Genomic DNA, 24076 nt, shown 5'->3' with positions numbered 1-24076 from the left:
AAAAGGAGGAGAGTCCCGAGAAGTTGGTCACCGTATACAGCCACACACAACCACGGACTTTTAAAAAAATGTTTTATTTATTTTTGAGACAGAGACAGAGCATGAGCAGGGGAGGGGCAGAGAAAGAGGGAGACACAGAATCTGAAACAGGCTCCAGGCTCTGAGCTGTCAGCACAGAGCCGGATACAGGGCTCGAACCCACAAACCATGAGATCATGAGCTGAGCTGAAGTTGGAGGCTTAACTGACTGAGCCTCCCAGGTGCCCCCACCACGGGCTTTTCAATGCAGTATCAAAACATGGTAGAATCTGCAGAAAAACTGACCTTGCCAGCCCCTTTTGAGGTTCAAGGTGGAGTGGTAAGTGTCACGTGTTTTCTGCTTCCATTGATGGGCTTGGGAAGGAGGGCTGTGGTCATTCATTCATTCATTCATTCAACAAGCATTCATTCTCGTTCCTGAGGAGGGCTCAGCAGGGGAAGACAACACGATTCCTGCCTGGAAACGACTCAGTGGTTACATAGAAATGAGCGTGTCAGAATCATTCACGAAATATTTGCTAGGCACCTTCTTTGTGGCAAGAGCAGAGCCAGGGATACAGATGTTAGCACAGCAACTTCAGGAGTCCTTGCTGCAGCGGGGAGCAGAAGCACGCACAATGCCACAGGCTGGTGGGAGCCCAGTGTGCCATTGCTGAGGTCCATAGACTGCTGCCCTGCAGCCCAGAGCGACGTGCAGACAACTGAATTCCTGGGGCGCCTGGGTGGCTCAGTCGGTCAAGTGTCTGACTTTGGCTCAGGTCATGATCTCACGGTTTGTGGGTTTGAGCCCCACATCAGGCTCTCTGCATCAGTGTAGAGCCTGCTTGGGATTCTTTCTCTCTTCCTCTCTGTCCCTTCCTCACTCTCTCTCAAAATAAATAAATAAACTTTCAGGAAAAACAAAACCCACTGAATTCCTTTATTCAAGTTCCTCCTGAATGCCATGAAAGCAAACATGAGCCCAGCAAGGACACACATTTATAATTTTTAACATTACTCTTTGTGCCCTTTAATATTACTAGTTATACCCTGAGTACTCAGAGGACGTCATCGTCAGGGCTGTGATAATTGGTCCACTGAGTAGCACTGTTTGTCCTTTGGGGTTCCTGGTGGGACAGAGCTTGCCTGCCCCTGCGAAGGGGGGTTTGGCCGTGTGCTCGCTCTGGCCGAGATGAAGATTTGAGGGGTGGGGTGATTTGCTGAACAGTCCTCTCCTCTGCCCTGGCAGCTGGTGGCTGCAGGTCAGCCTGGTCCCAGACTGAACAAAGCCTCCAGTGACCCCTGATGGACACGTAGCACAAGCAGGAAATAAACTCTGTTGTTACAGGCCACTAAGATTTGGGGTGTTTGTTACAGTGGGATTGACCTAACTTATCCTCCCTGATGAAATGAATCGGGTGTTTATCCTTCCAGCCCTTGACGTTATATAATATATTTTTACCACCTACATAATACATAATGTATTGCATTGTTTTGGTTTTTAAAAATGCACGCAGGGCTTCATGCTGTATGTATTATGCTGCAACTTGGTTCTTTCACTCAACATTATTTCCTTTCTTTTTAATTTAAATCCAGATTAGTTAACATATACTGTAATAATTGTTTCAAGAGTAGAATTAGTGATTTATCACTTACGTATAACACCCAGTGCTCATCCCAGCAAGGGCCCTCCTTAATGTCCATCACCCATTTAGCCCTCCCAACATTGTTTCTTTTTTTTTTTAATGCTTATTTTTAAGACAGAGAGAGACAGAGTTCGAACAAGAGAGAGGCAGAGAGAGAGGGAGACACAGAATCCGGAGACAGGCTCCAGGCTCTGAGCTGTCAGCACAGAGACTGATGCGGGGCTCAAACCCACGAACCACGAGATCATGACCTGAGCCAGAATCGAGTGCTTAACTGACTGAGCGACCCAGGCACTGCTCATTGTTCCCTTTTTATAGTCGGATGCTCAACGACTGAGCCACCCAGGCGCCCCTGCAACATTGTTTCTTGAGGTCTGGCCGTGCTGATTTATGTATTTCTAGTGCATTGCTGCTGGTTTTAAAGAGTATTCTATTGCACAACACTATTATTCTTCCCGCCCCCATGGATGGACATTTACAGCAGGGCCGATTTTTATGATTACAAATAGTGCCTCAATGATCGTTTTTGGACTAATCTCCAGGTGCACATGTGCAAGAGTTTCTCTAGAGCATATTCCAGGAAATGGAATTCCTGAGTGGGAGGGTGTGCTCATTTTCAACTTTACCAATTGCCAAGTTGCTCTCCAAAGTGACAGTATCAACATTACTTCTTAACATTTTCTTTCTCTTTTTCCTTTCCCACCCACTGTCCCCACACGTTACCATTGCCCCCCGCTTTTCTCCATAACCACTCTTGGACCTTCAGCCCTCCCCCACAGAAGCTCTCTTACCCCCCACTTCAGCTCCTATACAAAAGCCTAAGTACTGGTCTGGCGAGAGGGTAAGGGAGGTACTGAGTCAAACAGAGCCAGGACCTCAGCATCGCAGGGGTGTGGGGGGAGGAGGAGAGGAATTCTGGAACCAGCATATGGTGATCATTTGTGTCGAGTCAGACAGATGGTGGCAGGCGACATATGTAATAGGTGCTGTCAAGGTACAACATGCTTGCAAAAGCTGAGTATCTACTTCTTCCCAGGGGGTCGCGGAAGGACTGTTGGACAATTTTCCATAAGAGTTTTAGGACAAAGGGTGTGCAGACCTGGAGAATTCCACTCTATGGCAGGGCAGTAGGCCGTCACGGGCCTCCGCCTGCCTCGGGAGGGGGCTGAGAACTGCTGACATCCTTCTCTTGTGCAGACAACAGGGAGTTAGGAACTCTTGCCTAAAAGTGCCAACAATTTAACCAACAATTTAATAGTTCTTTTTTTTAATCTCCAAGTCTTGACAACTCAAATCCTTTAAAAACCATATAGTCAATAAGTTTTTTAGTGTTTATTTATTGATTTTGAGAGAGGGAGAGAGAACAAGTGAGCCAGGGAGGGGCAGAGAGAGAGGGAGGGAAACAATCCCAAGCAGGCTCTGTGCTGATAGCACAGAGCCAGAGGCAGGGTTTGAACACACAAACTGTGAGATCATGACCTGAGCCCAAACCAGGAGTAAGACACTGAACTGACTGAGCCACCCCAGGCACCCTGATAATTTAATTTTTTTAGTAATGATTAGAGTGTCAATGCCAATGACTTCTTGTGGTTTTTTTTTTTCTCTAAATCTTGAGGAAAGGGGTGCCTAGGTGGCTCAGTCTGTTAAGCGTCCGGCTTGGGCTCAGGTTATGATCTCACAGTTCATGGGTTCGAGCCCCACGTCAGGCTCTGTGCCGACAGCTAGCTCAGAGCCTGGAGCCTGTCTTCGGATTCCGTATCTCCCTCTCTCTCTGACCCTCCCCTGCTCACACTGTCTCTCTCTGTTTCTCAAAAATTAATAAAAAACATTAAAAAAAATTTTAAATCATGAGGAAAGCCCACTTTTTGAAAAAGCACGATGTCAATACTTTAATTCCCTTAGAAAATATATAGGATCAGTACTGTGTTACCTTCTCCTTAATCAAAATGTGTCAACAATTTTGTTCTCATTCAAAATGTATTCATATGTCAATACTTTTTTTTTCTTTCTTAAGGGTCAGCTATGCCATTCTTTTTTCCTTATTTGTAACATTAATATTGGTTACATGTTAGGAACTTCCACTTTGGGAGACTTTACAAAACCACTCACATTCCCACACCCCTTACATGGCTACTGCTTGTCATTTTGATATGCTTCCTTCCACTTCTTTTTCTTTACATTCATTAAACTTGTCAACAGTTGGATTCAATGGGCATAGATTGAGCACCTATGGGTGGCAGGCATGGGCAGAAGAAAATGACCCAAATTTGCTCCAGGCCCTTGAGGTGCCCAGAGTCTGGCTGGGAATCCCCAAGCAGGGATGGAAGCTTCACCGAGTGTTCTGATGAAGGCCCAGAGGGATGCGGAGCCCAGGGAGCTGGGGGACCCTTGGGATGGGAAGATTGGAGCTCTGGATGGCCCTCCCATCCAGATGATTAAGACAGCAAGAGATTCCTGTCAAATGTGAATCTAACTTTATTTTGCTAATTAACACTGAAGACAGTGCTGAGAAACATTGCTGTTTGAGATCAGGTCGGTGAGATGAAGAATTCCACTTTGTCTAGTGGGTCCGAGCCAGGTCTGACACAGAGAAGCAGCCTGGATTCCCACCCCAGATGCAGAGATTCAGATAAGAGGTTTTTCTCGACACAGTGGTCCATATTTATCTTAACTTTGTGGTGTCCAAGGAAACAGGACTATGAATCTACTTCTGGTCTCAAGCTAGATGTTAACCCCTTTCTAAAAGGCCAGGTTTGCCTTGAGCCCATCAACACGGCTTCATTTCAATTTCACTTAAATTCCAATCTTCCCCCCAAATCCTACAATAATAACCCTGTTTCTTCCTTTCTTTCATGAGACATCCCATGGTTTCTCTGGGTGCTTGCGGCGTCCAGTCAATAAGTCTAACTTTGTAAACTAGACCTGTGTCCCTGGTGATCTTTACCAGACAGGATTCATCATAAAATTCAAGAATCCTCAGTTCATTCATTGACTCATTGATTCATTCAACAAATGTTTACGCATCCTATGTTCAGTGTTAGGTGCTGGAGACATGGTGACAGGACAGTCAAGGTCTTTGGCCTTGTGGTCGCTGCTTCTAATGGGCGAAATAGAAAATAAACAGGCAATAACAATACAGATTAACAGGCTATAGAGGGATGGCATGGGTGCCTTTAGATGAGGGGGGACAGCAAAGGTTGCTCTAGAGAGGTGATGTTTGAACTGGATCCTTGATGAACGGATGTCAGAAAAGAGCACCACAAGCAGAGATCACCAAAAAGGTGAAGATGAATTTCTTGGGTTTGCAAAATAACTAGAAGGCCACTGTGCCTGGAGCTGTGAGTGAACAGGAGGGTGGGGAAAGATGAGGAATGCGGGGCAAAGTGCAAAGCTTACATTTTATCCTGAGTGATACAAATAATCTTACACAGAGCCACAATATACATACTTTCCAGAAACATTTATAAGCCTTTAAAATCGGAGCTGCTCTGGGACTCAAACCATCTCCTACCCCCACGCGACCCCAGCAGTTTTCTGAAGCATTCCTCAGGAACCTAAGAACAGGATGGAAGTCTTTAATGTAGTCCAACCCTCTCATTTTACAGATGGGGAAACCAAGGCTGAGAGGGAGTGAAAAGTGGAGACTACGCTGTAGGGTGAGTGGGGGAAGGGTGCACAGTCGCTGGCTGAGTTAGAGGTGGGGCCATAGCAAGGAGCCTGGTTGCCCTACCACCAGCTGGAGAGCCTGGCCACCTAGGGGGTTACTAACTAGCAGCGGCAGTGTAGACAAAAGGCACATCTTCTCTTCCCCAGTGACATTGGCTGGGAGTGGGGTGGGGTGGGGTATACGGGAGGTTAGGGAGGGGGATAGGAAGAGCTGGGAGGTGGTGATCCAGCAGGGGTCTTTGGAGTACCCCTCTTAATTCCTTAGCCTGTCCCATTTGGACAGGGCAAATGGGAGGAGAGGGAGCCGGGCCACCTGAGTGCACTAACCCCTAAGTTCCTTGGTCAAGTCCTTTCCACTTCAGGGTTAAGCACGATGTGGAAGGGCTGCCTTAGCATCTATGCATTTCCTCTCACATGCTGTGCTATTTTACCATGTGTGCCCTCCACGCAAATCCAGGCTAAACCCTGACTCAAACCAGCCAAGTGTGACTTCAAAATTTCAGTTCTTAACCATCAGCAATTGAAGTCTTGGGGGAAAGAGGGACAGAGGGCTGAAAGTGAGCCTTCTACACACAGGTCTTCCCCTGGACAGACAACGTGACACATGGCCACTTGTGTCTGGGTACATGGAGGCAGGGGTATTTAATAGACTGTGCCCACTGCTTCACATGGAGTGACTCCACGGGGCGCCACACAGGATGACGGTTTCCAAACAGCAGCCACCCAGCCCTCTATTTTGGTTTCTTTCCTCGGGGCGGTGTAAAGAGTCAAGGGTGTAACCTCAGGGTGGGGCGCTGAGTCAGCTGCGGGCGGGCTCCTGGAGTGTGTCAATTCCCGTTTCAAATGCTTTTCGTTTCGCAGCTGGGCAAAGTGGGGCTCAGAGGATCAGAGAACTTCCCCGAAGCCGAGAAGCTGCCCACGCAGTACCCACAGCTCCACACGGTAGGAAGGCCTGAGGACCGAGGAAGGTCCAAAGCCCATCACGGGTTAAAACCATGGAGCTACGGAGCACCACCGAGGCCTAGAGAGACCCCTTGTACCCTATTGTCCCTTTCACCTCCAACTTCCGGCGGTGCGCCACTTCCGGTTCCGGCGGCGGGCTACAAAGCTCTGCGCTGGGTAGGTGGTTTCCTTTTCTCGGAGTCGGTTTCGGGTTCGAGTCTGGTCGCCAGGCGTCCCCGCCCCCGTTGCCCCCTGCCCTCCGAGGTGGCACCTGCGCAGGTGAACGCTCCTTCCCTTCTTCCCTCCCGTCCGCCTCTCCTTCCCCTGCGCCCGGTCTGTGGGGAGCGGGGGGCCGCGGCGGCAGCGGCGGGGGCGCTGGCCGCGCCCGGAGCTGGGAAGCCCTGCTTTGGGGGTCTGCGGGCTGCTCGGGCTGGCGTGGCCTTGGGTCTCGCTTCAGCCCGGGGGGAGGAATTCCTGGTTTGGAGCCTCAAGCGCTTTTCCGGCCCAAGCTAGGCCCCCTGAGCCGCGCCTATATGGTGGGAGGAGCCCGACTCAGCTCCCCGCCTAGAAGCCGGGAATTTTCTACCCGGTAGAGTAGTCCCACTGCCTCCTGGCCTTGTGATCTTGAGTAAATGCCTTTCGTCGAGCCTCCATTTGTGTATTTGTGGGTGAAAATGTCTTCCTGGGTGATCGGGAGGATTGCTTGGAGGAGGGACAGCTTCCGCCGAGTGTTAGGCCTGTAAAATTCAACAAATAGCGTCGGCGGCTGCGGTTGCTAATAGAGACGCCTGGGGCAGTAGAGAGTCGTAAGGAGAGTTCTGCGTGGCTAGGAGGATCACGTAGAAGAGAACGTGAAATGCTCAGCACAATGTCAGATAGGAAGTAAATGCTCACTAAATCGGAATTATTAATTGAGTGAGGGTACGCATTGTGTCTGGTTATTGGCTTCCTAAAACTGATAGAATTGATAAGCGAGGTGAATTATGAAGTTGGTCTTTCAGAGTCCGCCTTAAGAACTGGCCTGATAATTGAGACTCTTCTTAGAAGTCGGGGTTGTAACGACCTCTGGTGCTAAGAGCTAGAAGAATTAATAAAAGGGTGTTTTCCTAAGTGGGTTAGGGGTTTTCTACTCTGAAAGGTTTGGGGCAGGAGGAGATTTTTTGCTTCCTTTTGAGTTGTTATGAAAGTAAGACGTTAAGTTGTAGTTAAAATGAAAGCAGTGTAGAACGCTGTGGAATGAAAAACGTTTCTGTTTTGTGCCCTCGTCCCTCAGATGTAAATACAATTGAAGGTATTTGTGGATAGACCGGGTCATGTGTGCTTATGTGTATGTATTTTAGTTTCCTCAGGTGGGGTCATCCTACTCATAATGATCTGCGTCTTAGTCAGATGGTGTGTTGTCACCTGGATGTATCCGAACTCACGGGCTTGGTTCATTCTTTATAAGGCTGCACCATATTCTGCTGAATGGTTGATGAGACTTCAATTATTTCCCTGTTCATGGTTCACAGGATTTTGCTTTCTCACATTTCATCCTGCCTTTTCTTGATGAGATATTTCCTTTATACCCAAGGCACACCTGAGTTACGGGGATATTTTGCTTTGATCCTCATTCACTCTAGTAACCACTTGCGTTTGGGGAAGAGTACACTCTGTTTGAGCAAAAACCCAGACAATATGAGAAGAACAGGTGTACTCCAGCAGTATCCAAACTGCAGGGTCTAGAGTCTGTGCCAGGCTCCTCGAAAATGGGTCATGGAACGTTTAGGGAAGAGGTGACCGGGCACTGAGAACTAGTTCATGCAAGGCAGCTGGTCAGTGTTGATGATTGTTGATCTCTGTCACTTGTTACCCAGGAAACAGATTTGAGAGGCTCTCTGAGGTGGGAGGGATCTTAAATATCAACACTTCTGTTACATCCACTAAGGAGGGATTCGTTCTGGGGGGATGGGGTTTGTTAACGAAAAAAGAGATGGCCTTTGAAAACTGACCACGGCCATAGGAGTTATACTTTTTGATTGGATATACCCCAATATGGAAATTAATTTAGTCATTTCTGTACTGTCACTTGAATTCTAGAATCTTCTGATCCGTAGTCAGACGCGTTATCCATTGTGCCACTGGCCCCCTCCTGTCACTTGAATTCTATCTCTCTCTCTCTCTCTTTCTGTCTTTCTCTTTTAAATAACATAGATTATGGTTTTCCTGTAAATAGTCCTTCTCTCGGACTGGAGCTCTGACTGGAGCTCTAAGCCGAATGAAGCAAAGCCTTTTTTTTTTTCTGGCACTTTTACAGGTATTTGATGTGCCCCTCCCCCCTTCCCCACTACGGCTGGTTTGCTAAGCCTAGAGCTGACAAGCATCGTCGAAAGAGTTGGAAGTCTGCACTGCTAGGATTCTGACTAGGTCAGTTTGCTGTACACTGATTAGAGGAACTTAAGATCTTAATCTTTACATGGAGGCTTTTCTTTTCTGTTCTTTCTTTCTTGTGAAGAGGGGGCTTAGGCTCCACCCTGACGGTAACTCCGAAAGTGCTTTTAAACCCTGGTTACTCTTTGATCCAGAAAGAGTTGGGGGCGGGGACGGTGGAAAAGACAGCAGAATAGATGTAAATGGACAGACTTTTAGGTCTTAAATTTTAGTCCTTTCTCATAACTTGTTTTTGGCCATAACCTAATTCCATAAAAGATGTTGGAGGAGGCAAACACCCATGGTTTTAAAGATCCCCCCAACCCCCCAAAAAACATGTGCACACATAGATTTTTGTTTTAAAGTCTTTTTAAATTCTTTCTATTTTATTTTTTAAATTCTGTTTATGTTTTTTATTTATTTTTGAGAGACCGAAAAACAGCACGAGCAGGGGAGGGTCAGAGACAGAGGGGGGGAGACACAGAATCCGAAGCAGGCTCTAGGCTCTGAACTAGCTGTCAGCACAGAGCCCAACGCAGGGCTTGAACCCACGAACCGTGAGATCATGACCTGAGCCAAAGCCAGTCGCACAACCGACTGAGCCACCCAGGCGCCCCCAGATTTTTTTGTTTTAACATGATGTAAAATGCTTTGTAATGCAGAGGAAATGGACGAAAGATTCTCTAGCTAGTGAGGCCAGTGTTCTTCATCCTTTGTGCTTTGGGAATCTACATTCTTCATTTTGGTAAAGAACTGATACGTTTTTTCTCAATTGCGTCAATTGATCCAGAAGAAACAAAAACAGAATTTTTAGGACCTTTATGAAGAAACCCTGTTAAGATGGGAAAGCGGGTGGAACCTGGATCTGGAGCAGAGCCATGAGATCAAGGTGGTTTTGATGATCTTTGTGGTCTGTTGTTTTGCTGAGCCTGTCTTTTTTCTGTTTAGGAGTCTGACACCTCCCTTTTCCAGAGTCCCAGAATGGAGACTGAAGGGTACCTAGAGACACAAAGAGAGAGAGAAGCACAGAATGATGAAATGAGGTCACCATCAAATGAGATGCTGGCTGAGGAGTCAGAAGTTGTCCTCGGAGCAGCTCCCCAGGCCCAGGTTCCAAGAGAGTCTTCCGGGCCTCCGGCAGAGAGCCTCGAAGGAGACTCTGTCGAAGACCTCCAGGCCCTGCCACGAAGGAGCCCTCGCAGCGCCGCAGCCTCCAGACAGAGGTTCAGGAAGTTCCGCTACGAGGATGCATCTGGGCCCCGGGAGGTGCTCCGACACCTCCAGGAGCTGGCCGGAGAGTGGCTGAGACCCGATATTCACACAAAGGAGCAGATCGTGGAGATGCTGGTGCAGGAGCAGTTCCAGGCCGTCCTGCCCGAGGAGCTCCGCGCTCGGGCCCAGAGGTGTCAGCCCGGGGTCAGGATCACTGGCTGAGTCCTGCCGCCGGGCCCTCGCTCAGCCCACACGTGAGACGTCGCCAGAGGTTCTCTTTGGTGTTGCCAGAGCCAAGGACAGTCACGGGGAAACGTGAACCTCGGTTTTTTTTTGAGCTCGTCTTTGACTAGTTGTAATAAGATTCCATCAGAACCCGTGTCTGGACCTCTCTCTGGCTGAGGCAGCTCCCGTTCCTGGGACTGAGTCCAGAAAGAGTTTCTCTCCCCTCCCGTTCGGACAATCAGCCTGTTGCTTGTTTTTGCTCTGCGGAATGCCTCCTGTTTTGCACTTTCCGACATGCTTTAATGTATCGTTATGTATCCAAAGAGGTAATTGCTTCAACTTTCTGAATTCTTGATTCTTGCTGTGGTGGCATGAATGGAAGCTTCTGTAATCCCATCCAGTAAACTTACTTGAGACGTCCTTGATATATTAAAGTTTGGTCCTTAATCACAGTGTCCTGTGGTGATTTACCAGTGTAGCTCTTACTCGGCATCGAAGAAAGGGGAGACGGTTGTCCGCAGTAGGTGTGAGCCAGACAAGATAGGAACAGGCCATGCCTTTGTGTTGGTCAGAAGTTTTTAAATTTTCTTGAGAGAGAGAAGCAGCAAGTGAGCCAGGGGCAGAAAGCGAGAGGGAAGGGGTGAGAGAAAGCGGGGCGTGTGCTTAACCCATTGTGGGACTCTCAACTGTGAGGTCATGATCTGAGCTGAAGTCGAATGCTTAACCATTTGAGCGACCCAGGCACCCCAGAATTTTTAAGTTTATTTTGAGAGCGAGCCTCAGCGTGCACACAAGTCGGGGGGGGGGCAGAGAGGGAGAGAGAATCCCAAGATCATGACCTGAGCTGAAACCGAGAGTCAAGATGCTTGACTGAGACGCCACCCAGATGTCCCCAGTCAGATTTAAATTAAAACTGAGGGACGGGGCACCTGGGGGGCTCAGTCAGTTGAGTGTCCGACTTCAGCTCAGGTCATGATCAGGTGAGTTTGAGCCCCACATCGGGCTCTGTGCTGACACACAGCTCAGAACCTGGAGCCTGCTTTGGATTCTGTGTCTCCCACTCTGTCCCGTCTTTTGTCTCTCTCAAAAGTAAACTTAAAAAAAAAACGAGGGATAAGACGGGGTCCTAAGAGGTAACTCTTACACAGATCTGTCTGATTTGGTCTTTCTCCATTTCCATCACTGTTCTATAGTTTGTCTCTCCTCAGGAGAACTCTCCAGCCGTTTGTCCCCTTCCGGAAACAGGCCACCCTGGCTTCCTGCGCGCGGAGACCTGCGCCTCGGTTGGCCACCGAGAGCAGTAGCTGTGGTTGGGACAGGCAAAGAATAAACAGTTGCTTTTCCTCAGCGGGGCCCAGTCTTGAGGAACCTTTAGGCCTCTGCGGCCTGGCTTCTAGAACCAGCTTGGTGCCAACTCAGAACCATCTTTGGTAGAGGAGCCAGTTAGCTCCAAGCTGGAGCCCCTGTTTATTCTGCCGGTGTTTTAATACTCCCTGCGCCTGTGGGACTGGTCTAGAAGCTAGGATACAAACACAAAACCCAGTGTTAAGGAAATGTATAATTTTAGAGGGGAGAGGAGGACATGGAACTGTATTGAAGGCCACTGGAGTAGAACTGGTCTTCCCTTTTTGGTATCTGGTTTTGAGAGAGCACTACGAAAACACATTTCCTATTTAAGAATACCCTAACAGCAGGGGAAGGAGGAAATAGCCAAGTTAGGGAAGTGAGATTTTAACTGAACTTCTGCAGATCGCTAGACAGAGTCACACCTTGAGCAAAATAGCATGGGGACGCTTGGGGAGTAGAGGACATACAGGATAGTGAACTGTGCCTTTTATGACTAGGTTAAGCTTTTTAAAACTTGTAAAGAATTGTATGTATGTATGTATGTATATATATTTTAATCTTTACACCCAATGTGGGGCTTGAACTCACAACCCCGAGATCAGGAGTCACACGCTCCACTGACTGAGCCCAGCTGGGTGCCCCTTAGGTTAAGCTTTCCTACCTCTTAAGTGAAATTTAAGATTGGCAAAGCAATTCGTAACCATGACAGGGTCAGAATATCTCCAGTATTTCAGTTTGCTTGGAGCATTATGAAGGTATTTCTTTTAGACTGCAGGGATCAGCGACTGCTGATGTTAAGAATTTCCTGGCCTGTACCAATGTCTCAGCTGCTCAGTCTGGAATACAGTGTGTAAGGAAAGCCGCCGACTTCCCAGGAGGACCAAAAAGTTACATTGTAGGGATTCTGCTGCTCCACAGCTGAGGTGTCCTGAGTTGAATGACCTTAGCACAGATTTTCTCAACATTGGCACTTTGAGGCCAGACCATTCTCTTACGTGGGGGCTTGTCTTGGGTATTGGGATGTTTAGCAGCATCCCTAGCCTCTACTGCATGCCAGTAGCACCCCACTGATGAAACAACCAAAAATGTCTCCTCTAGACGTTGCCAAATGTTCCCTAGGGGCAAATTTGCCCCTAGTTGAGAACCACTGATTTAATGGGACAGTTCATCACAAATACGCCACAGATTACCCTTAATGTTGAATTGGGGAAGCTGTAGGAAGAGTGGTATAAATTTGGTTTCATATTGGGGTATCTGGCTGGTTTGGTTGGTGGAGCATGTGACTTAATCTCAGGATCTTGAGTTCAAGTCTCAAGTTGGGCATGGAGCTGACTTAAATTGGGTTTCATATCCCCGCCTATGTTGGGGTGACATTACCTACTCTAGCAAATCTTAAGTACTTTGGTACAAAGATTAATATTACACCTCCAACCCCAGCCATTCTATTGAGATGGTTTTCTGTGTGCCAGGATCTGGACTTGATGCATGCATGATTCGCTTAAACCCTTAACAGTCCTCTGACTTTACCTGTTCATATAAATACACCTTCTTTATAGTTGAGAGGACTCAGACTCACCAGTAACACAAAATGTCCAATCATGGTAGAGCTGGATCCTAAGCCTTGGATTTCTGTCCTCCGAGTCTTGAGCTTTTCCCATCATGTCTGCAAGTGTGAATTTTACAAGCATCTCTTGAGGACCTTCATGCAAGATGTTTCTTTGACTTTTCTTCAATTTATCTTACAAAGCAAAGTAACATTTTTCCAGTTTCATTTGATACAGAAAAAGTATGAAAACAAAAAATGGTCCGTGATCTCACTTCCTAGATAACTCCCACTGACATTTTTCAAAGCAAAAGATACTTGCATGTGGACAGAAAAGTCCAGCAGAATAGAAAGGAATAAAAGGAAGTTTGATTTGATTTGATAGAGAGCGCCTACACGTGTGGGAGAGCATGAACCAGGAGGGGCAGAGGCGGGGAGAGAGTCTTAAGCCAGGACTTGATCCCACAACCCTGGGGTTATGAGCTAAGGCAAAATCAAGAGTCAGATGCTTAGCTGACTAAGCTACCCAGGCACCCCTAAAAGGAAAATTTCAAGTCTCTCCCCTAAATTAGCAGTTACATATCCTTCCAAAAATATGAATTATAAGGTGTATATGCATAAACATTTTTTTTATTTACACAAAATGCATACCATGCATGTTTAGGCTGTATATATTTTTCTTCCCCAATAAGTCATGGGGTCTTTTGCTATCAACATACAGAGATTGGCTTTATTAAAAAAAAAAATATCAGCTGAGTAGTTCCTTGCATAGCTAAAACCTAGCCTTATACTTACAGTAAAAAAAAAAAAAAAAAAAAGCAAGGTAGGAGGAATTTAGGTATGGAATCAAACTCCTAAAGCATAAGAGGTTGAGAGAGGTAAGTGACAGAGCCATGATCCAACCTCCGTGTCCTGACACCAGAACTGGTAGTGTTCACAGTTGCCCAGCACTGTCTCCCAGCAACCCTGTGGTACCAGCTCTTTACAGAGGGGATTCTTTGCCCCGACAAATCCAGTAAGAGGAGAGGCTGCAGAGTATCTCCATTTCATCTGGCTCCAGCCCCATGCCCTTGCCATGAGGTCACGCGGCCTGAATATCAAAGAGCAGACCAAGTCCAGCGTTTCAAGGGCTCCCTGGGGACTTGAGAGGACAGTAACTCCTTATCTCTGCTGCCACTCCCCGAGATGATTCCCATGCTTTCTCTGTGCAGCGGCACTACCAGCTCCACTGGTGCCTGACATTGTCCTTTCTTGAGTCCATTTAGAGTCTAGTCCCAAAGAACCCTAAACTATTTTTTAAAATTATTTATTTTGAGAGAGAGAGATCGAGAGAGAGACAGAGAGCGGGAGAGAGCACAGGGAAGGGGCAGAGAGGGCGGGAGACAGAATCCAAAGCAGGCTCCAGGCTCTGAGCTGTCAGCACAGAGCCCGACGCGGAACTAACCGTGAGACTGTGACCTGAGCTGAAGTCAGACGCTTAACTGACTGAGCCACCCAGGCGCCCCCTAAGCACTTTAATTCTGTGAGAGGAAGGAGGAGGAAAATGCAGAGCAGACAGAGGGAAATACTTCTCAACGGTCTCCCATGCCTAATTTTCCCATTGTGATTATTTTGACTCCAAGTTCCACAAAAGAATAATTTCATCTACTTATTGAAAAATGTTCCTGCCAGGGGCACCTGGGTGCCTCAGTGGGTTGAGCGTCCCACTTCGGCTCAGGTCATGATCTCACAGCTCGTGAGTTCAAGCCCGGCGTCAGGCTCTGTGCTGACAGCTCAGAGCCTGGAGCCGGCTTCGGATTCTGGGATTCTGTGTCTCTGTCTCTCTCTGCCCCTCTCCAGCTTGTTCTCTCTCTCTGTCTCTCTCTCTGTCCCCTAAATAAACATTAAAAAAAAGAAAAATAATGTTCCTGCCAGATGGCTGCTGATGAAAATCAGTGTTGGGACTACAAGGTAATTCGAGATTCCTAGCAACTGGCTGGTGCTATGGAAAAATATGTCATCCATTGGACAGCTACTCCCTGAGCAGTGAGTGGGTGCCAGGGCCTGGCTACCAGAGAGGAGGTCAACTCTGTGAGGTGTGGGGGCCATGAGGAGTCCACTGTGATGGCAGCGGTGGCTGGAGGATTCAAGTGTAACTGGCCTTTCCAGGAGCACCATGTATGGTCCGCTTAGTTCAATGCATGGGGACGCATTTATTCCTTTCTATTCTGCTGGACTTTTCTGTCCACATGCAGGAAGCCACCACTCGACAATGGCTTGACTATTTTGCTAAGCATTTTCCACCCACTGCCAGGCATTTATTGGACATGTTCCCTCGGTCTGGAATGCCTCTCCCCTGTGCCTCCCCCAATCTTTGGCAGCCTACTCCTACTCATTCTTTGTGACACAGATAGGCATGGTCACCTTCATGAAGCCTTCTTTGATTTCTGTCTCGAATTGGCCTCAGAGCCCCTCCTCTGAGCTCCTCTAACACCCTAGCTTTAGTTCTTCAGTCCTGTTCATTCAGCAAACGTATGTTGTGTACCCCATAGGTCACGCTGTATTCTAAGTATCCCTGCGGGATAGTGTCCCGTCTGAGTCCCCAGGCAGATCATGATCTCCATCAGGAGGGAGTTTCTATGTTCTTGGCCTCCAATCCAGGGTCTGCCGGTGATGGATCCTCTAGGAACAGTTGGATTTTTGTAGGAGACACGTGGTTGCTGCCTAGTTGAAGGCTCTTCTTCTAGTGAACACAGATAACTAGAATTCAAGGGAGACAATAGGAGGGGGCCTGTGGGAGGGCTGAGGATGGAGGTAAACAAAACACAACGAAAAAGGAGAGGCTTTGCCAGGTGGCTGGCTTCCCTCTCCGGTCTACACCCGACCTCGCAATGAGGTGAAGTTAACTGCCCTTGGCTGGCACTGCTTGAAAGCTCGAGGGGCCCCTCAGTGCCTAGCAACAACTTGACTGCCCAGAATGGTGATTTAGAAGCTGGGTGTGTCTCTTGGGCAGGAAGCCACCAACACCACCAAAGCAGCCAGGGCCTCCCCTTCACTTCCTCTGCGCCAAAACCCCGCCTCCAAGTGGGGCCAGCATTAGCCCTGTCTTAGCACAAATTGGAGGTTCTGGCAAAGACAGCTTCAGCATCTATGAAGTGTGTGATCTCAGACCTCTCTGAGCTTCTGTGCCCACACCTGTCTCATTTCTGTCTTATTCCCAGCTAGGGTCCCCTTTTCCCAGCACCAGAAGCAGAGAAACAGTCAATGAATCCAATTATAGCTGAATCGGCTAGGTTAGGGGAGGGTTCAGTTAGGGAACCTTCCTCCCCTGTCGCTTTGATCCTGTTCTTTTCTTCTGAGCTCCTCTCTTGAAACTTCCGTCTTCCCATTTCTAATGTTCACACATTAAATCCTGGTCTTAGCTTCTCATTCCTTCCATCCCCCTTTTCTGCTTTTTTAAAAACGTAATTATAATTTTAAAGCAATTTTCGAGTAATCTCTACACCAAAAGTGGGGCTTGAACTCACAACCCCAAGATCAAGAGTCACACGCTCTTCCGCCTGAGCCAGCCAGGCATCCCTCCTCTCTGCTTTTCTTTATCTGCAGCCATAAACTTCATCATCAAGAGGCACAAAAATTTTACACCTCTTCCAAAGAAATCACAAGTGGTTTGGTTTTTAGGCCAATACTATTGTTGAAGTGACCTTTAATTTTTTAAATTTAAATATAACATGCATCCTGGAAATTGTATAACTGGATGCATTTCTACAAAGTGAGCATACTTTGCAGATCTGCACTAATCGCCTTCCTCAGGTCCTTTCCTAGTCATCAATCCCCTGACAGGTAAGCTATTTTGGTTTCTGCTGCCCCAGAGCAGTGTTCCCTGTTTCTGAACCAAATGGAATCATATAATATGTACCATTTTGTGTCATCCTGTGTTCAACATAATGTGTATGAGACTCATCTACCCCCTGAGCATCCTGCTTTTCCATGCCTATGTACCTGGATATAAGCATTCTTTCTGCCAGTGATCAGCATAGCCCGCCCTGGCCCTTTAGATTTATTTATTTATTTATTTATTACATGTATTTATTTTTGAGAGACAGAGAGAGGCAGAGCACAAGTGGAGGAGGGGCAGAGAGAGAGGGAGACACAGAATCCAAAGCAGGCTACAGGCTTTGAGCTGTCAGCACAGAGCCCGACATGGGGCTTGAACCCACGAACTGTGAGATCATGACCTGAGCCGAAATCAGACACATAACTGACTGAACCACCCAGGTGCCCCCCTTTAGATTTAGATCAAATCTTGCTCCTTTGGGAAACCTTCCCTTATCAGCTCTGGGTTTGAGCCTCAGCTCTTTCCCCGCCAGCTATAGGACTTTAGGCAATTGGTACCAACCTCTTTCTGCCTTGTTTTTGTTGAAGGCAACAGTTTCTCTATTTCAGAGTTCTTGTGAATTTCAAGTGAGTTAATACATATTAAATACTTAGAACAATGCCTGGAGCACTTAGTAAAGCACTTAGTAAATGTTACATATAACTCATAAATATTCTGCTTTTCTTATTCTGCTAGATACTCGTACATACCTCTGTCATCACACTTAACTTTGATTACTGTTTGTTCCACTATGAGACTAACTCCTTGAGTAGAGATTATGTCTTCATTCATTGTATTCCTTCAATTGGTAATTATTGAGTGTACCCTGTATTCTAGTACTGAGGGTACAATGGTGAAAGAAGCCCTTGACTTTACTTTTTAACGGGAAGAGACTGATAGTAAGAATACTAAAGGGGTGAGATCGTTTTGGAGAGTGGTCAGGCTATGAAGGAAATAAAGCAATGTGGTGTTGAAATGAGTCGGAAGTGCTGCTCCAAGCTGGGTGAGGAGCAGATCCTCTTAAAGAGGTGCTATTTGAGCAAAGATGTGCAAGCGGGAAAGGGGCAGGCTTGTGAGAGCTCAGGACAGCAAGTACAGTGACTCTGAGGCAGACATAGTAAGGTCAGTTCTGTCTGAGGAATGACAAAGAGGGCAGCATGGCTGGAGCCCATCGAGTGAGTGCATGGAGAGGTAGACAAGAGCCAGGAGAAGCCACTGAAGAGGTTAAGCAGGAGCACATCAGTAATCTTTGCACCCAAGGCACCTAGCACATAAAATACTCACTAACTGTTGAATATTGGTCCCAACATGTCCAAATGGTTCACATAAGTGATTCTCAGATTAAAACTTCAACACTGTACTATGTGCTTCTGAGTTCTTACTAAACTCTACCAAAGCAGATGGAGTTGCTCAGACATTTCTAGACTTTTCTCTCCCCTGTCCTATCTCAGGCACCCTTCTTCAGTGACTCATATCATCTCCACCAGAGATGTGTAACAGAGATGAAGAAGGCAAGCCTGGGCCAGTTAGAGAAAAGGAAAATAGAAAACAGGTTTGGTCAGTTCCTCTCCTTTCTCCGACTCCAAGAACGTCTAGGTCCCTGGATAAGCATAACGATGTGGCACAAAGTTGAGGGAAGCTGAGAAGCAGGAGGAACTGCAGGGGGACCAGGTCCCTGAGCTGATGGGATACGACTTCAGGTGTAGCAGCCCTGGACCCTTCCGGTGTGGCCCGCCAGGTCCGGAGCCCACATCCGGAATCCTAGCAGCAGAGTGGGGCCGCCGACATGGCCCGAGCCATGACCATGACCAGCCAGACGAGGGGAAGACCAGCCGGTAAATCAGAAATGGAAGGATAGGCTTGCTTCCTAATGATAGATGTTTACCCTTTAGTAACAACAGTGAGACTTTATTTTTGTTTTGTTGATCTCCAACCTTTATGAAATATTACACATGAGGAAAAGCATGTAAAACAAATGTATAGTATAATGAATAACTATAAAGCAAACATCCATGTAGTCACCACCGAAGTCATGAAATAGACCACTGCCAACACCCCCATCCCTCCCAGATTACAACCTCCTTTAGAGGCAGCCAGCAGCCAGATTTTTATAATAATCACTTCCTTGCTTTTCTTTATAGTTTTATCACCTATGAATCACACGGAAAGTCTTAAATTAGGACTTTCTCATGTAAATCCTAAGACTGAAGACCACAAAGAGGAGCCTCTTTAATGTGGATCCTCATCTTTTTGAGTAAATCTTGGCAGCCCCTGAGGAGATGGCGGTGGATTTGCGGTCTTCGGCTTTCAGCAGAGAATGCAGCTTTGAGCCTCCTCTCATTCATTATGTTCAAGGCACCTGAAGAGCACCGTGAGGGGCACAAAAATGCACCCAGAACTGAGCTCGAGCTTCCAGGAGGGCAGAGGAAGCATGGATAAACACGACAGAACAGGGCAAGGGCCTGATGAACTCCTCAGGGAAGTGCTATGGGAGTTTGGAAGAAGCAGACATCAGTTTTGCAGCAGGAAGTAGAGTAGGCTTGTGGAAGAAGCCGCAGTGTGCTCATTCATGCATTATTTATCAAACATTTTGGGCGCCTGGCAGTGTGCCAAGAAATTAGGTAAAAGGATACAAAAATGAATAAGATAAGATCCTTGCCTGCTCATGGCTTAATGGTTTAGTTAGCACGGGTACAAATGATTTTAATATAGTATGCATTAACTACAAAGTAATAGGAATGATTGTTTGCCTGGGGTTGTCAGGGAAGGTTTAAGAGCTGAGGTCAATGGTAATCCTTGAAGGAGAGAAGAATAGGAATTTGGCAGACAGGAAGGGGAACCACTGAATCTGAAGAAGTACAGAGGTGAGAAGGGACACAAGGTCAGTACCTTGGCAAAAGGTACAGTTCATGGCAGGAAGGAGAGTGGGACTTGATAGGTAGGATGGATGAGCGGGAAAGGTGTTCTAGGCAAGGGGAACAGCATGAGCAGGGGCGTGGAGGCAAGAAATCATCATACCTGCATGTAAAATTCTAGGTAATTCAGTCTTGCTTTAGCACACACACATATAAGGTGTATGATTGATGGTGTGATGGTTAATTTTAAATGTCAACTTGACTGGGTCATGGAGTCCTACAGACTTGGTTGAATGTTATTTTGGGCATACCTATCTGTCAGGGTGTTTTGGGCTAAGATTAACATTTGAATTGGTAGACTGAGTAGATCACCCTCCTTAACGTGGTGGGCCTCGTCCAAAGAGTTGAAGGCCTGGCTAGAATAAAAAGGCTAACCCTCCCTCAAGTAACAGAGATTTCTCCTGGCTTAGAATTCAAACACTGGCTTTCCCTGGGTCTTGAGGCAGCTGGCTGTTGGACTGTCATGGAAATATCAGTTCTTATTCTCAGGCTTGAGGACTTGGGTTGGACTTACACCATAGTTCTCCTGCATCTCAGCCTGTTGACTCATCCTACAGTCAACTTCCATAATCGTGGAAGTTAATTCCTTAGAATAAAATTTTTAGATACACAGATATAGACTAATAGAGACCAATCTCTCTCTCCCTTTCCTTCTCCCCCTCCCTGTGCTTCTCCTGTTGGGTCGGTTCCTCTGGGCAACCCTGACTAATACAGAAGGGAAAGGGAAATAACTTTGGAAAGGCAAGCTGGTGCCAGATCACAGAGGACACAGAATGCCTGGCTAAAGAACTTTGAATTTTATTTTGAAGGCAAAGGAAAAAACATGGGGTTCCTGAGCCAGAAAGTGACTTAAAAGGAGCAGGATCTAGGAAGACAAGAAGGTTGTGCTGTATCAAGTGAATTAAAACAGAGATGGTCAAAAGACACATCTAGAGGTTGGATATTAACTTTGTGGGTGTAGAACTTATGCTACAGAAATGTCGGGAGCCCCTGGGCGTACAAGGGTGCAGGGGTCTAAAGAAGATGGAGGTACAGCATAACCCAAAGCAGGTGGGAACTGGGGATGATTTCAGTGGTGCTAATGGAACTTCTCAGTAGTTGGAACTTTGGAAATAGGGATGGGAATAGGGGATGGAGGAGGTAGGGGCTCAGGAATCATCTAGAAAATGGTGTCAGGTACCACACCAGGGCAGACAAAGAGGGTGGTAGGGGGCAGACAGAATCTTGCCGTTGCAAGTGACAGAAACCCAGCCAACTTTGCTCAGGCAGTAGAGGGAATTTATTGGCTAATGTGACTGGAAATTGAAGTAAGACTAGATCCAAGGGCTCAAACAATGCCACTGGGACTTGGTTTCACTGTCTCTGTCTCTCTGCTCTATTTTTCTCCTCTTCTGTGGTCTCATTCTCAGGCAGTTTCTCGCTTGTGGTGGGAAGATGGTTGCCAACAGTGCCATGGTTACATCCTGCCCTCAGCAGAGAGATTCATCAACTGGACAGTTCTGACCAAAGTCCCAGAATTGAATCTCACTGGTTCTCATTGGGTCATATGCCTGTCCCTGAAATGCTGCTAAAATTCTCTGATTGGCTAAGCCTGGGTCATGTGTCTCTCCCTACAACTAGGTGTAGAGTCATCTCCTCTAGAGCCACAGGGATTTGAGAATTGGGGGGAGGGGCTGCTGCAGAAATGGAGGTGCTGTTACCAGAAGATGGAATGGACACTGGGCTGGTAGCCACAGGAGAAGGGAAACTGGAGACCCCCAGGCTGCTCCTCTTGTTAGCATGAGGTGGCTGGAGTCAGACGGGCGGTAGGGAGGAGGCTCTAGGAGGCTGGGGTCTAGACTGGCAGCAAGGGAAGGGATAGACTGGGGTCCAGTAGTAACACTACTGCCTTTTGGGGCTGTGAAAAGGTTGGGGAGGGGGCGCCTGGGTGGCTCAGTCGGTTAAGCCTCTGACTTCAGCTCAGGTCAGATCTCACGTTCGTGGGTTCAGGCCCCGCTCTGTGCTGACAGCTAGCTCAGGGCCTGGAGCTTGCTTCCAGTTCTGTGTCTCCTCTCTCTGCCCCTTCCCTCTCATGCTCTGTCTCTCTCTGTGTCAAAAATAAAACATTAAAAAAATTAAAAAAAAAAGAAAAGGTTGGGGAGGGCCGTTTTGACAAAAATCTGACCACAAAAAAGACAAAGTACCAAGTGAGTTCTTGTCCTCAGAATAAAGGCAGGAAAAGTCAAGCAGTTGGGTGACACCCAATCAAGATATTGCTGCTCATGGAAAGGGCAGACATTGTCTGGGGACATTCACAGGATTGTGAGACGGGATGAAGGAAAGGTCACTGCCAACTAGTCTTGCAGAGAGAGAAAACACAACCAGCTTTCCTCAAGTTTAAGAAACTAAGCTTATGCGTTTACCAACAGTCAAAAAGTTACAGTAACCTCCCCAGAGACCTAAATTCCAATAGTAGATTGGTTAGATATATAGCGTAATGGCCTTACAGTAGAATACAGCCTTTAAAAATGATATTTCATTTGAGATAGAAAGATATTCACAATGTAGTTTTGAAAGAAAAAGGCAGAGCACAATCTGTTTTTGTGCAATAAATGTGTATACATCTCTCTCCATCTCTATGTATCTGGAAATATGTATACCAAAACGTTAATAGTTTGTATCAGTAGGGATAGGACTACAGCTGAAGCTTATTTCTTCTGATTTCTCTTTAATAACCTGCTGGATAGTATGATAGTGTAGTGATCAATTAGAGCCAGTCTCTTGGGCCCAAGTCCCAGCTCTGCCTAGCTCGGCAACCCTGGGCAAATCCCCATTTGCCCCTATCACTTCTGAGCCTCAGTTCATGCATCAATAAATGGGGGCAATGGTTCTTTCTCTTTCAACGTTTATTTATTTTTGAAAGAGAGAGAGAGTGAGCATGAGTGGGGTGAGGGTCAGGTAGAGAGAGAGACACAGAATCCGAAGCAGGCTCCAGTCTCTGAGCTGTCAGCACAGAGCCCCAGCTGCGAGATCATGACCTGAGCTGAAGTCAGATGCCCAACCGACTGAGCCACCCAGGCATCCCTGGGGTGATAGTTCTTAACTTACAGAGTAGCTGTGGGTATTACATTAACTATTATTACATGCAAAGCTTTTAGCACCATGCCTATAGTAAACACTCAAAAATCTATTTTTCTTGTGCAACTGAAAAGCTCGATAGAAAATATGACTATTATACCAGATGTATTGGAAATAGGCGTCTTTCTTGGCCAACTAGCTGCGTTGGTTACCAATAAACAAGCCATTATTAACATAAGCGATTTTCCTGTAACACTGGGAGACATCTGAGACTAAGAGAGTTCTATTCTCCTGCAGCTTGCACACCAGCAGGGAAGACAGATGACAAACAGGTGCTGTGAGGATAGGGTGATCAGGAAGGTAGTGACATTTGAGGGCCGAGAGGCAACCAAAGGCTGGCAAAGAGGAGGCAGCCGCGGGAAACAGTGAGTTCGAGGCCTTGAGGCAGGGAGGAAGTCCCGAAAGCAAGACTGCCGATGTGGTTGGAGCGACGGGCAGTGTGGTGTAGGCAGATGGGAAGCGGGGCACCCCACGGAGGACTCTGGGGGGAGGTGGTCAGGAGACCACCCAAGCAAGACATTGCCCCTCAGGCAAGCCATCACCTTCGTCTTTTTTGCAACATAGAAATAATACTTTGCTTCAGAAGGTTGAAAAGATCAAAAGCACGGTCAGTGGCAGCGCTCTGCCAACGACTGTTTATAGTACCATTACAAACAACCATCAGAGAAAGAGGGGCAAAGCTTAGCAGGGAACAAGCAGCCAGGAGCCGCGCTGGTGTGCGCGTGCGCGTTGATCCGCTCGAGTCAGGGCGGAGGATGAATGCAGGCCCCGCCTCCAACCGCTCAGCCAGGGCTTGCCTCCTGGTCCCTCCCACTTCCGCGGGCACCCAACCCTGCGTCGCCTGCGTGCTGACGTCAGGCGCGTGCCCCTGTCCGGCAGCCGAGGAGACCCCGCGCAGTGCTGCCAACGCCCCGGCGGAGAAGCTGAGGTGAGTGCGGGGCCCGAGGCTCCCCGCGGGAGCGGCTCCCCCACTGTACCGTGCCCGTCGCGCGGCCCCCGGCCTCTCCCTGTCCGCGGGGATACCCCGCCTTCTGGGATCCCGGGAGCTCTGGGAGCGCGGGGCGCGGGGAGGGGTGCTCGGCTCGCGCGGCGCCGTCCGGGCGAGCGCGGGTTCGGGTTCTGAACTGGAGCAGAGGGTAGGGGGTGGCGGCGGGGCAGGCGAGGGTGCACGGCCGCCAAG

General features: G+C 47.6%; 2 protein-coding genes across 6 annotated transcripts in view; both read left to right on the top strand.

Annotated features, from left to right (window-relative positions):
- The first annotated feature begins 6158 nt into the window (after positions 1-6158).
- On the top strand, positions 6159-10565 carry LOC115299931 (SCAN domain-containing protein 1-like). Of its 4 annotated transcripts, none has more exons than XM_029949485.1 (3): positions 6435-6449; positions 8569-8678; positions 9630-10565. In XM_029949485.1, exon 3 carries the CDS (start codon positions 9663-9665, stop codon positions 10113-10115), a length of 453 nt encoding a protein of 150 aa, XP_029805345.1. In that variant the 5' UTR covers positions 6435-6449; positions 8569-8678; positions 9630-9662; the 3' UTR covers positions 10116-10565. The 4 variants fall into 4 exon arrangements, with proteins under 4 accessions (XP_029805342.1, XP_029805345.1, XP_029805344.1 ...); XM_029949484.1 differs by lacking the exon at positions 6435-6449 and adding an exon at positions 6456-6551; XM_029949482.1 differs by lacking the exon at positions 8569-8678 and having other exon boundaries at positions 6159-6449.
- A 13215-nt stretch (positions 10566-23780) lies between these two features.
- The window catches only part of CDC42 (cell division cycle 42), a 49676-nt gene continuing 49380 nt past the window's right edge, over positions 23781-24076 (top strand). The window contains exon 1 of one of the 2 annotated variants that reach the window (XM_029946681.1): positions 23781-23824. The gene's annotated coding sequence lies outside the window, so the exon portion shown is untranslated. The remainder of the gene's footprint in view (positions 23825-24076) is intronic. The other variant, XM_029946680.1, reaches the window with a different exon arrangement.

This window comes from Suricata suricatta, chromosome 8 (genome assembly GCF_006229205.1).
Source record: "Suricata suricatta isolate VVHF042 chromosome 8, meerkat_22Aug2017_6uvM2_HiC, whole genome shotgun sequence".
Taxonomy (NCBI): domain Eukaryota; kingdom Metazoa; phylum Chordata; class Mammalia; order Carnivora; family Herpestidae; genus Suricata; species Suricata suricatta.
The sequence above is the reverse complement of the archived record's forward strand: the minus strand, read 5'-3'. Positions and strand labels throughout refer to the sequence as shown.

Bases quoted from the DNA above. Each gene is read 5' to 3' on its own strand.
- LOC115299931 (XM_029949482.1), top strand. From the start codon at position 6,174: ATGCTTTTCGTTTCGCAGCTGGGCAAAGTGGGGCTCAGAGGATCAGAG. The intron at 6,450-9,629 runs GTAGGTGGTTTC...TTTTCTGTTTAG, and splicing joins GCTACAAAGCTCTGCGCTGG to GAGTCTGACACCTCCCTTTT.